The sequence below is a fragment of the Thamnophis elegans genome, chromosome 2, assembly GCF_009769535.1.
Source record: "Thamnophis elegans isolate rThaEle1 chromosome 2, rThaEle1.pri, whole genome shotgun sequence".
Classification (NCBI taxonomy): domain Eukaryota; kingdom Metazoa; phylum Chordata; class Lepidosauria; order Squamata; family Colubridae; genus Thamnophis; species Thamnophis elegans.
Genome location: NC_045542.1, coordinates 138,500,400 through 138,513,722, shown reverse-complemented (window position 1 = coordinate 138,513,722; position 13,323 = coordinate 138,500,400). Strand labels below are relative to the sequence as shown.

Sequence of the window (13,323 nt, the reverse complement as noted above, 5' to 3'; positions counted from 1 at the left end):
TGCTGGCCTCCAACAATTTCCAATTCTTATTTTCTGGGTACTACAGATAGTCCTCAACTTACAACAAAACCGAGGTGGCGCAGTGGTTAAATGCAGCACTGCAGGCTACTTCAGCTGACTGCAGTTCTGCAGTTCGGCTGTTCAAATCTCACCGGCTCAGGGTTGACTCAGCCTTCCATCCTTCCGAGGTGGGTAAAATGAGAACCCGGATTGTTGGGGGCAATATGCTGACTCTGTAAACCGCTTAGAGAGGGCTGAAAGCCCTATGAAGCGGTATATAAGTCTAACTGCTATTGCTATTGCTAACAGTTCATTTAGTTTGTTCAAAGTTACAATGGCATTGAAAAAAGGATGTATGGCTGTTCTTCACACTTACGACCGTTGTAGCATCCCCAAGGCCATGTGATCAAAATTTGGACACTTGGCAACTGGTTCATATTTATGACACTTTCAGTGTCCCAGAGTCACCTTTTGCGACCTTCTGTCAAGCAAAGTCAACAGGGAAGTCAGAGTCACTTAACAACTGTGTCACTGGCTTAACAACTGCAGTGGTTACTTAACAACTGGGGCAAGAAGGTCGTAAAATGGGGCAAAACTCATTTAAAATTGTCTCGTTCATCAGTAAGAAATTTTGGGCTCCATTGTGTCGGTAAGTTGAGGACTATCTGCATTTAGGTCCCTACATATTCCCAGACAAGCAGGGAATAACAAGGAAAGATTGCCAGAACACTCCACGTTATTCCGACTCTTTAAGTGTCAGCAAACCAACTTACAGTAAATGAGAGGAAAGAAGAAAACAAGGTCCCTTCATCATATCTGGATAGCTTGGCCAGCACACCTTCCAGGATGGTAACAAACTGGAAAAAAAAGAGAGAAATTTCAAGCAGAGAGAACAGAAATAAATCCCAAAGAAGAAGTGTTCTGTCGCATGTCGCATGTCGCATGTTGCATGTGCCTGCACGTGCACAGACACATGACAAGAAGCTCTTTTTCATCAAATCATGACAGCTGAGGAAGCCAGCAGACTTATTGGTGTAAATGGGATTTTATAACTCTATCCTCAGTCTTCTAAATAGGACAATTGCTCAAATGTATGTTAACTGATACTCTTAGATTTAAAAAAAACTTCATTCTCTAATTAACAGAGTAATCAATTTCAAAAGAGAAGCCAAGATGTCCTTATTAAAGGAACTTATTCATTATTCTGGCATTCTGGCATTTAATGCTGTTATTAGTTAAGATTATTTAATTGACCTTCAATAATAGTTTCATATCATGGAATGACTTCATAAAATGAACAAAGGACAGTCAACCCTGGTTTTTTTGGCATCAGTCCAAGCGCACATAGATCAACTATTACTACAATCAGACTTTGAAGAAGACAACGTGGGGAATTTGTAATACGTATTAGTTTATGAGATTTATACTTATAAACAAAGTATATAAACTTTTTTAAAACTTTAAAGCAAAACATTGATATAATAAATAGGCTTGTCATGACCAATTATTATATCTGCAAGTATGAGAAGTTTGCAAGCAATGGTTTTCACCAGTATCAATTTCTGATTGGAATTAAAATTAGTATATGACGGGCAAATCTAGACAGCATACTAAAAAGCAGAGACATCACCCTGCCAACAAAAGGGTGTATAGTCAAGGCTGTGGTTTTCCCAGTTGCAATGTATGGCTGTGAAGGTTGGACCATAAGGAAGGTTGAGCACCAAAGAATTGAGGCCTTTGAACTATGGTGCTGGAGAAGACTCCGTCGAGTCCCTTGGACTGCAAGGCAATCAAACTGGTCAGTCCTAGAGGAGATCAATCCTGACTGCTGTTTAGAAGGCCATATCCTGAAGATGAAACGCAAATACTTTGGCCACCTAATGAGAAGGAATGACTCACTGGAGAAGAGCCCAATGCTGGGAAAGATGAGAGCAAAAGAAGAAGGGGATGGCAGAGAATGAGATGGCTGGATGGAGTCATGGAAGTAGTCGGTATGAGCTTAAATGGACTCTGGAGGATGGTAGAGGACAGCAAGGCCTGGAGGAACACTGTCCATGGGGCAGTGATGGGTCAGACATGACTTTTCAATTAACAAAACAACATATGAGGGGTCCTTGGTGCTCTCTGAGCTTGGTTGTTTCCTTGCAAACATTTCATTATCCAAATTAGGTAACACCATTAGTACTAATCTAGTTTGGATAATGAAATGTCTGCATGCAAACAACCAAACTCAGAGAGAATCAAGGACCCTGCAGTTCACCATGGAGCTACAAATATTCTTTTTTATTGGTAGAATTAATATATCATTATTGATATAACACCTGTCTTCTGCTCTACAGACAGTCATAGTAGCCTTATATATATTGATTTCTTGGAACATTTTTAACTTTTTCTCCCAAATGTCTTCCATTAAGTGCAGCCCCATTATGTGATGGCAAAATTTATAAACTTGTATTAATGTGGCAGATATAGCAAATGTCTAGGTCTGAATTAGGGAGATGTTCATCAAGCATTCCTCTTTGATGACTTTAATAAATATATTAAAGATTCAAAAGGAGTATAAAGAATGCTTTGTTTTAGAATATCTTAGCATTTACCCGAGGCCCATTTCCTCTTGTGACAGGATGAAATTTCCTGATGGAATTACCAAGTATTTGGAGGTGAATAAGTAAGAGGAACAAAATTATACAGATATCACAAAATGGTCCAAGCCAAAAAAATATATGTACGCTAACATACACTAGACTATATATTCTAAATCAATTCAATAAAATATACACTAAATCTTAAAAATCATAATAATATTTGAAAGCCACTAGTAGTTGATGTTGAGAACATGGATGAGATGCCCAAAGAAGTGAGATCTATAACTTGTCACATTTATTTATTTATTATTTCAATCTGTGTATCTCCCCTTTTCAAATATATGACTCTCTATGGCTCACAATTTCTATTGATTTTTCTGGATGATTGAATCAGTCTAAAATTGTAATTGTAAGTTTATTTATAGGCCGCCCTTTTCCCTGAGGGACTCAGGGCGGCTTACAACTTGTGGGGAAGGGAATACAGACAGTGACATATAAAAACAGTACATAATTAAAAATAGAAACAACATTCATCATTCGGGTCAAATCAGTTATGATTAACAAATGTCTTCTTATAGGAAGGGATTTTCCCCTAAGCAAAAACTAAGCAAATACTTTTCCTAAAAAAGAGTTTTTTAAAAACAGATTTCACGACTATAGAATGCAAGTATAAAAATACTGAAAATAAATGTGAATAAAGTCAGCAACACTGTCTCAAGAACTAGAGTATTTGGGGGGGAAAAAAATCTCAAATAAAACTTCTTCCAGAATTGTAAAATGTCTACAATCATGAGATATCCAATCTACCAAGACTAAGTGGCGTTAGATTTATTTCATGACAAACAACAAATCACCTAATTGTCTTAATGTGTCACATTTGTATGGCAATGTGTGTATTCTCTTTAAAGGATAATATTAACCATGAATCCATCTGAGGTTGAACGTTACCTTGGCTACAAGGAGTGTGATCATTTCTTTGACAGTTTCTTCAATTAGTTCATCTATTTTTGAATGGTACTGGTGCTATGGATGGAAGAAGAATGGAAGTAAAATATTATTAGTGTAAATCAATTGTAATACACACAGATATTTACTTTTACTGTAGATATTGACTATGATACTTGAATGTTGATTAACATGTGTTCTAATGTAGTGGCCAGTAATGAATTAACATATACACAATGCCTTTGACTAAGGAGCCTCTGACAGGAATTTGTGAATGTTGGTCAAATCCTAATTTTGACTCCGTGCATGCAGCTGAGCCAACATTAAGGAGAATCAAATGCATGCAGGATAAACGTCTAGCATCTCTTTGCTGTACGTAAATCATGAAAATAAGAGAGCGCCAGCGGTAAAAGAGCACATTACATCTGTTGTTACAGTTTACGGTTAAGATGCTCGTTCTTTAAGTCTGAAATGACAACTTGAAATAGAGCTCAACACTGGCTCGCACAACGGCAGCTGTTTTGGGGCGCAGAGCAAAGCTGTTGTCAGTCAGTCAGAGGAAACCTATAGATGAGTGACATTGAAGCAGAGAAGCTTCAGTTATGTGGAGCCATTGAGTATGAACGACCGGAAGCAGAATTTCAGTTTTAGAATCCACCTTAGGAAAAGAAATTAGATAAGTATGCAGCGTTCCAATTCATGTGCTGGTTAAGCACTCAAGCGAATTGGGGCCTTTATGATTTCAATGATTGAAACATGGGTGTTCTGAGTCATGCAAAAGATGGCAAGTGCACTACTGGGACCCCTCCAGTTAGGTCATGCTGGGGCCTTCGGTCAATGCCAACTCATAGAAAGATTGACACCAACAAACATCCACGTCACTTTCTACACAGAGTTCCTCCCCCCAACTCGGTTCCTCCACCCAAATACTGACCAGATCAAACTTACTTTATTCTGAGTGTTTTCAAGGAAGATAAGAACACTTTCAGCTAATTTGTAATAAACACACTTCCTTTTTCTTCGAATTTTTTTTTTAAATAAATAAAGGTCTTTGGGTGACTAAACAAACACTATTCTTTTGTTTTTGCCAAGAACAGACAAAATATTTAATATACGATTATCTTTTTCCCCACATCGCCTCTCCCCCACATTAAATAAACATTGAAAGTGCTGATCTTAGTCACTGTATTTATTGCCACTGTTTGTGCTAATGTTATTTTAAAATGTTAATATACAAGCAAAAAGAAATCTAAAATACAAAAAGAAAAAAGAAAAGAAAAGAAATCAAATCAAACAAAAAAGCATTGGAATAGACAGATCTGAGGGTAAATACTGAATTGTGCCTTAGGGAACAAAGGAGTGTGAGGGGCAATTAGATGTGTCAGACCTTGGTCCCTTAGCATTGACTAAAGTTCCTTTGCTAGTTTGAGCTGCTCAGTGTTTGCTTAATTTTTTTTCCTCAATGGAACAGTCACATTCTACAACAGGAACTTGGAAGAAAAGAAAACAAAACGTAAGGACACACTTACCCACTCTTTAGCAAACTTTCAGATGATTGGGACAGAAATAAAGAGGAAGGTGCAGAAGACAGGAAAAAGAACATATGAAGGTAAACAATAATAAAAACAAAACCTTCAAAAGAATGGGACCGTATAAACGGGGGGGGGGAGGGGCTATGAAAATGCAGCAGCATGCACAGAAACAATAAGCAACAGGAAATGAAATTATGAATAAATTCCCTTTTTTCCTGAAATACCAGACAGATTGCTACTGGAGAGAATCGCACAGAAATTCAAAAAGGGGTTTGAAAAGGGAACAGGACACATACATAGAACATCCTAGTGAGACAGAGAAATATCATTTGTTACAGTTGAAAACAAGACCAAAAAATAAAAAGACCATATGAACAATTCAGTGGTGTGGCAGCTGTTTTTTTTTTTTTTTTTTTTGCATTTTCAGTGGGCAGACTTATCTCTTGCTCACTGGATTTTATGATAATGACTCTTGGAAAGAGATGCTCCCAAAATGAAAGGAGATTTCCTGACTGACTTTGTACTTCAGAATCAAATTGGTTCTTGGCTGTTCTAGTTACCAGCTGTAATTAACATTTAAGTCACCATCATAATGTCATCTTACACCAATTGAATTCACTCGATCGTTAGATTAATGGTTTAGTTGTTTTAAAGGATTTGGTAGCTTATCTGACACATAATCTCCAGATCTGAGATATGGCTAAAGGAAAGATAAACTTTCTGTTCAAATGGGATGCGGAACACCCAATGCCATCCTTTCACTGATGGCCCCTTCAAGCTTTGTAGAACCACACAATTGTGGATGAAAAAGAGGGCAGATGTGTCAAATATCTAAGCCTACCTTTTGGGCTGTATCTATAGTGGGGCTGTCCAATCTGGCAACATTAAGACTTGTGGACTTCAATTCCCAGAATTCTAGGAATTGGCTAGCTGTGGAATTCTGGGAGTTGGAAGTCCACAGGCCTTAAATTTGCCAAGGTTGTACATTCTTATCGACACATTCAATGGAATCAGATGGTAGAGATCCAAAGTAGTAGAGCAGACAATACCACCTTACTCTATAAAAGGTTTTTACAAGTCTGCCTAATGAAATAAGACAAAAATCTTGAGGTAGCAGATCAATTGAGTTGACCAAGAGCCATTGCTCAACGACAGGCACAGACATTTTCTGCAAAAGCTCCCAGGTTTTATCCTTCGAATTTCCAGTTAAAGGAAAACCAGAAACACTGGGAAGATCCCTGCCAAAAGGAAACGAGCAGAAAGAAATGCTCCGTGCCTGAATTCCTCTCAGCTGCCACCAAACAAAATGGCAAATGCCATGAAAAACAACATGACTGATATAAGGCACCTTCCTATCTATCTTTTCTCCCAATCGGGTGAAGCGAAGATCACTTTTGTTTACAGGTTGAAGCGGTAGAGCTCATTCTACCATTGCAGGACTCTACCACCCCATTCAGTTGCTGCGTACATTCGGACTACATTGTGGAGGGCTGCATAAGGGTATGGAAGTGTGTGTAGAAATGGGCAGGGAGAAGCAATTCAGCATCATTTCAAGTGTGCATGGGCAAGCATGCACCGATAATGGCACAGAAGTGTTGGAGAGGTTAGGAAAGACACAGTGCTTGCAACTTGCAGCAAGGTCGGGGAGATCAACAAAGGATGCGAGGAAAAGCAGCAGCATTTCGAAATCCCACCTAGTGCTTGCTTATGCCTCCATATCAGGGGCCTAAAGACAGAGACTTGGGGATTGTCCCCATCTGTTCTTTGAAGAAAGCTGCTAGGGTTGGTCCAAATTAGCTGGGATCCATCGATGGACCTCCTTTGGCGCAGGAGTGGCACAGGAGCGTGAGGACAGTCAGGAAGCAGCCTTTCCAGAAAGGCACTTTCCAAAGGAACAGAAGCTCATGTACATCCTCTCTGGACCCCACCTTCTATACTGGTTATTTCACGTGCAAACCCTGCCCTCCCCTTTTTCTCCAGCAGCCACAGCCCTTTTTGCAGATATTTCCTCTGGAAGGTGGGATGCAGGCAGTGCTGCTGAGAAGTCACATGCCGTATCACGAAGAACATGCTCCATGGAACAATGTTGAGAACCACAAAGCCATTGATGCGTTCTGCTGAACGGAACCCTTTGGGAGACTGAGACATGTTGCCCACTAAGCACAGAATGAAGCTTGCAACTGGACACCATGCACACCAGGGGAGCTACGTTGGTCAGATCACCATTTAGAAAGCAACAAAAGCAAAACTACCCTTTTTTTTGGAGGGGGTGTTACAATACTGTATGCATCCAAATCTGGCACAGTCTGCCCCCCAATGCATGCATGTAAATGGGCTCCATTTTTACATGCATGGTAAGCTGAGCAGAAAGACATCAAAGAACGTGCAAGTTGGACGTTTTCCAAAAATGCACCAATGCTTTTTGAAAATGCAGTCCATGAGAAATGGTGGCAAAGCATGGAATTAAAAGAAAATATTCTCTCAACTGGTTTCTAACCCCCCCTCCCCATCGGGTTTTTGCATATAAGTCCAAAGACATGCTTAATTTGCCACATTATCATATTGTTTAATCAAGAACTTTTGTTTGTTGGAGATGAGGAAGGGTGACAATCTTGTGCTAGTGTTCATTTTCGTTGGATAAATTATGAGTTTTAACTAAACAATGGCTAGGTGTGTGCAAAATAATACAGTGTGAAATGTATTGACAAATATATTTTCAATTAAAACTTGTTTACAACGCAAATAAGAATGGCAGCAGGCACAGCAGCACTAGAATGGAGCCAGAAAGATTGAAGATTTGATCCTCAAAGTTCCTCACCATGGCAAGTACTATTGATAGAAACAGAACTTATGCTGGTGGAGTTGACCAGGAAGATTAAATCTTGAGAGAGAGAAATAGCTCTGACCTTCGGAAGCACAGCAAGCACTACACCTTTTCCCCAAATATTTCTTCTGAATTCTTTGAGAAGATGAGCCAACAAGTCCATGTTCAGTGAACTTACGTCTTACTCCAGGTGTAACCTTTGCCAATCAGATTGTATCGTGTTATAGTTAGGATTATTATCTTCCATATGCTTCTTTACACTCACTTCTAAATATCAGTGCGGTGCCCTTTTGGTTCATGGGATTGCTGCATAAAGATATTGGGATTGGGGCTCATCTTACAGCACAAGAGATCTTAAAGAACTTTGACATCTTATTCCCTCTCTAGTTCATCACAGTTCTATGGGATGATAGGGATTGATGTATGGTGTGGATGTGGATTAATAACGGAAGATTTTGCTGTTGGCAGACATTGAAATGGTGAATGCCTGATGGTTGCTTCCTGGTTCCCATTCCACATCTATGGATGTCAAACTTTTGCCTCAACTCACATGGGTTGGAAAGGGTGGCCTGCAAAACTGTCATTCCTATATATTGTGACTATTCTGCCTGGGCTTTGATAGGAACTGGGAAATGTGCAGGGGTGGGTTGCTGCTGGCATTACTGCCGGTTTGGTTTGTGCAAAAATAAAAAATAAAAAGTGTTCCACGCACGTGTGCATTTGCACATATGCATGTGCAAAATGTTAAAAAATGTGCACTAAAATTGTCTAACGCATGTGCAGATCCAAAAATCAAGATGGTGGTGCAGTAGGAAGACTGGTTTGGGGATGTGGCAAGCCTGGGTCAGCCGACCGGTCCGAACCGGTAGGAACCCACTACTGGAAATGTCACAAGGAAAAGGAGAAAGCTGTGACAAGGCAGATGGACTCTAACTTGCATATACTAAACTAACTTGGTTGTCAACAAATCCATAGATTGGTTGGAATTCAGAGTGAGGAATTCAGACATGTTAAGGCCATGACTGGCTCTTGTGCACTTTTTATTGAAAACAGCGAAGGAGGAAATAAGAAACTATCTCGTTTGACCAAAGACAAGGAGTTAAATCTGGATTCCTTCCTTGTCTTAATCTGAAAGCCTGCTATTTTAGAAGACTCCGCCATGAAAAGGACAATCATTTAAAGCCATATCTATTTTGACTCTTAGATGATTTGTCCAGTCCCATGTGGTCTATCTGTCGCTCCCAACTTTGGCATCCTCCAGATGTATTGTGACAACTTCCAAACTGTCCAAGTCCCAACACATCTAGGAACTGGGGATTTAGGGAAGGTTACTCTGGCCTTAAAATATCTCCTTCAGAATCTTTCCATCATATGTTATCTGATCTCTGTCTCTAGATGGAACAGGGATTGAATTTGGGATCTCTGAATGGCAAGCATCTGCTCCACCCTTAAGCTATAGATAAGCTCTAAGCTTCCTAAGTCTGGATGACAGTATTTTAATTAGAGTAAGAACATCCTTTTCCATGAGTGATTTTCAAAGATACATTAATGGCAACCCTGCAGCAGAGAGTTATATAACATGCTTGTCTCTGTGGAATCAAAGTCTCCAGTGAAAATATGGAACAAGTAGTTCAGGACGGTGGGGAGCCTAAGATTTGTGTAGAGAATTGGTAAAAGCTAATGCTACCTTCTACTGTGTTCAGCCTAAGAGCATCCAAACAAGCAGCATAAGATGGAAGGAAGTCAACAAGCACAGCCATAGGTAGCCCATTACCCTCCCATTCCTAAATTGCTATTCTACTCCAGATATTTGGAAGTGAATTATGAGTTCGCTCTGTTTTATAATAGCTGCATCTTGCATTGTCATCTTGGGGTCCTTGGTACTCTCTGAGTTTATATTGTTTTCTTGCAGATATTCATTACTCCAAGTAGATAACATCATCAGTGCTGACTAGCACTGACTAGCATTGATGATGTTACCTAGTTTGGGTAATGAAATGTCTGCAAGAAAACAACCAAGCTTAGAGACTGCCAAGGACCCCTCATTTCAACCTTGAAGCTACAAGTATTCTCCTTTATTGATGCTGCCGTCTGCTTCAGAATTGGTGGCCTTGTATGCTGATGCTTCTTCTCACTTTCCCATTGTCCAGGCAACATCAAACAGCCATGTATTAACCATACTGAACCCTCAATAATATTATTTTTTTGGAATACTTTCTGACATTCAAAAGATTCCTTCCACCTTCAGTTGCCTTACAGATTTGTTTCTTCATTCATTCACATTTCTCTCTGTGAATTCTATTCCACCCTCACCCCCCTGCTTCTATACTAACTCCTTCTAATGTTTTGGTAACCTTGTTTTCATCTTGACATTTTCTTTACTTTAGGGTGTAGTACAACAAAACAAACAACAAATAAATATGGATAATGGACTCAGAAGTTACACTGTACCATGAGAGGCGCTTGCATTAGCTAAAGATAAGTGTTTTGCAGGAGTGGCTTGCTATTTCAAATTATCCCAAACTATTGGAAACTTTAGCCTTATTTCTTGTAGATGAAGTTTCCTAAGCAGATTCCATCTATAGCACTATAGAACTGCTAACAGATTGTGTATATGCTGCATTTCATCAGTGACCAGAGCTGACCTTGGAAATGAAACAGAGCATACCAGATCAAACTCAACATGTTTTATACATACATTTTTGCCTGTCTATACATTAAAAATTCAGAGGAAAAATATTTAAGGGGTAAATTATGTCTGCCAAATGTCTGAACAGCTGCCTTTAAATATAAGACACAGGAGAATATGGGCATATGTGTTCAGGCATAATATTTTCCCTAAAATGTATTAAATTATTCTATTCTGATCATACAAAAAATGCAACAAAGTTTATGGGATCATTATGGTGGAAAAGCCTTACAGTGTGGTACTTGTATTTTCTCAACTCAAAGAAACTGTGAATATTTCAGAAACGAAGCAAGCATATAAAAATGAACTCTTCCGCCCTGAAATTGTTCTGGGACTAGTGTAGAAGTAGGGAAATTTTGTTTAATCTCATTAATCAAATTTCTTTGTTTGAGCAGACAATTCCATTACCTGCTGAGAAGAGGAACTATTGCAAATTGATTGTTGCCATGTAGGGTAAAAATTTGCATCGGCTCTATCATGAGTAAAGAGGGAAGATATTTATTAAAAAGAAGAAATGAAAAATGTGAGAACCACTGAGGATTCCCACTGAAAAGAAGGTGGAGTATCAGGTGAGCCTGGGAGTGATAGCGCCAATCCTTAGATCGGGAACAAACACAACATCCCCACTGCACCAAATATGGTGGCAGCAGGTTTAAAATGCAATAAAACTGAGTGTATTTCTTTCTCTTGAATTAAAGACACACATGGACCTTGTATGATAGCTAAAACCCAGTTATTGCTCTTATTATTTTGAGGAAGGAGATAGGAAGAAAATCTGGTCAGGAGTTACACACAACCGTTCATTCAAGTGTGAATTTTTCATCATTAAGAGGAACAGGGGAGGAAAAAAATTAAAGAGAAAAAGGGAATGAGTAACTGAAATGAATAAAAGAGCAAACACAAAGAGAGAGTAAAAAAATGGAAACATATATGAGACAGTAACATATGCGCTGATAATTCACATCTGATCCATGGCTCTATTAGATTTTGCTATTTGTTTAAAATTTTACTACTTTATACAATCACGGTGGGATCTCTGCATATGTTCTCTAAGAAGCAGAGATGGATGCTGATACAAAGGCTGATTCTTTGCACAACTCAATTGATTGTTATCAATTTATTGCCATGATGGTTGTAGCCAGAGGTGGGTTCCTACCAGTTTGCACCTATTCGGTAGAACCGGTTCGTCAAATCTACCGAACCGGTTAGAAGAGGTTCCACCAGTGGACCCGGAAACCAGGCCACACCTACAGAAGAGGTTCCAAATTTTTTTGAAACCCACCACTGGTCCTTGGATATGATTATTCTACACTATCATGCTCAATATTTATAAAACTCAGTGCCTCTGTGAAAGGTAAGGATGACTACTGTGTTTGTGGTACAATCAGAACATTGTGTGTGTGAAGTTGTTTTAACACAAACCAAAGATGCCTTTTAAAAAACAAGTTTACATCATACTTATGCATGCCAGTGCTGTGTGTGAGGTAATTTAAGGTGGTTCTGACAAGTGTCGTCGGCATCTTCATATCCGGTCACATGGGTGTCAAGCCACTCCCACAAAAGAGGCCACACCCACAGAGTAGGTTCGAACAATTTTTGAAACCTACCACTGCTTGTAGCTCTGAAAATATAATATGAGTAACAAATTATATTGGATATTTGGGTAGGGCAAAGTAAGCTGATGTGGCTTTTGCCTATGTTGTACCTAATGAGATATAAATCTGACAGCTAGTTTAATTAAAGACTACAGTATAAAATTTGTAGTTGTGGTATAAGAATGACGCTATACGTATAATACTGAGCATTAGTTAATAGGTTTTCTTACTGATGGGAATTATGAGATACAGACCAGGAGTACTGAAAAACAGGTACCGAATGTTTAAAGAGAAAACATTTTAAAAATACACTTCATTAACAAAAAATCAAATGGTTATGGAGAACCAAAACTCTTCTCTTTTTCTGGGGAATCATATTCTCCAAAAGCTTGTTTTGTAGCTTTTCACACCTGTGTAACCCTTTTTGCTAAGTCAAAAGTGCTATTGAAAAGGCAATTGGACTTTATTTTTTCCTGAAGATGTTTGTTTTGCTTCTCATACAAGCTGAAGAAGCTTCTTGAATGAGAAGCAAAACATCTTCAATAAAAAAAAAGGTCCTGTTGCCTTTTGAAAAAGCACTTTTGGGACAACCATGACCGGGATGACTGAGAATCTCCATAGGGGTTTTTTTTTGCTGATCTTTTTTAAACCTGCTTTAGTACTTTTTGAAGCTCTAATTTAACTACTGCAGTAATAATAGCAGATATAATAGCAATAGCAATAGCAATAGCAGTAGACTTATATACCGCTTCATAGGCCTTTCAGGCCTCTCTAAGCGGTTTACAGAGAGTCAGCATATTGCCCCCAACAATCTGGGTCCTCATTTTACCCACCTCGGAAGGATGGAAGGCTGAGTCAACCCTGAGCCGGTGGGATTTGAACCGCTGACCTGCTGATCTAGCAGTAGCCTGCAGTGCTGCATTTAACCACTGCGCCACCTTGGCTATAAGAAGACGAGACGCAACATTGAAAAGGAGATGGAAGGAAAGTGGTGGTTTTTGGCTCTAAATATCAAGGAAACATTTTCATGTTCCTCCCAACTTACAGTGGATGGAGTGAAGATGGCACGTGCATGTTGGATGAGAGTTTGTGATAGTGATTTGTAGCATGAGGGTTGGTGTGAGTTGTGTGAATGGTATATATGAACACCTAT

At 39.2% G+C, this 13,323-nt stretch overlaps 1 protein-coding gene across 13 annotated transcripts in view; it reads right to left on the bottom strand.

Annotated features, from left to right (window-relative positions):
* Window positions 1-13,323, bottom strand: part of CADPS (calcium dependent secretion activator) — a 440,774-nt gene that overhangs the window by 76,873 nt on the left and 350,578 nt on the right. For 10 of the 13 annotated variants that reach the window (XM_032210571.1, XM_032210578.1, XM_032210570.1 and 7 more), the window contains 2 exons: window positions 3,534-3,608; window positions 774-857 (listed from right to left, as the gene is read on the bottom strand). In XM_032210571.1, coding sequence (XP_032066462.1) covers window positions 774-857; window positions 3,534-3,608 — 159 coding nt within the window. Of the gene's footprint in view, window positions 1-773; window positions 858-3,533; window positions 3,609-5,059; window positions 5,075-13,323 lie in introns of all 13 variants that reach the window. The other 3 variants (XM_032210572.1, XM_032210579.1, XM_032210575.1) reach the window with 1 other exon arrangement.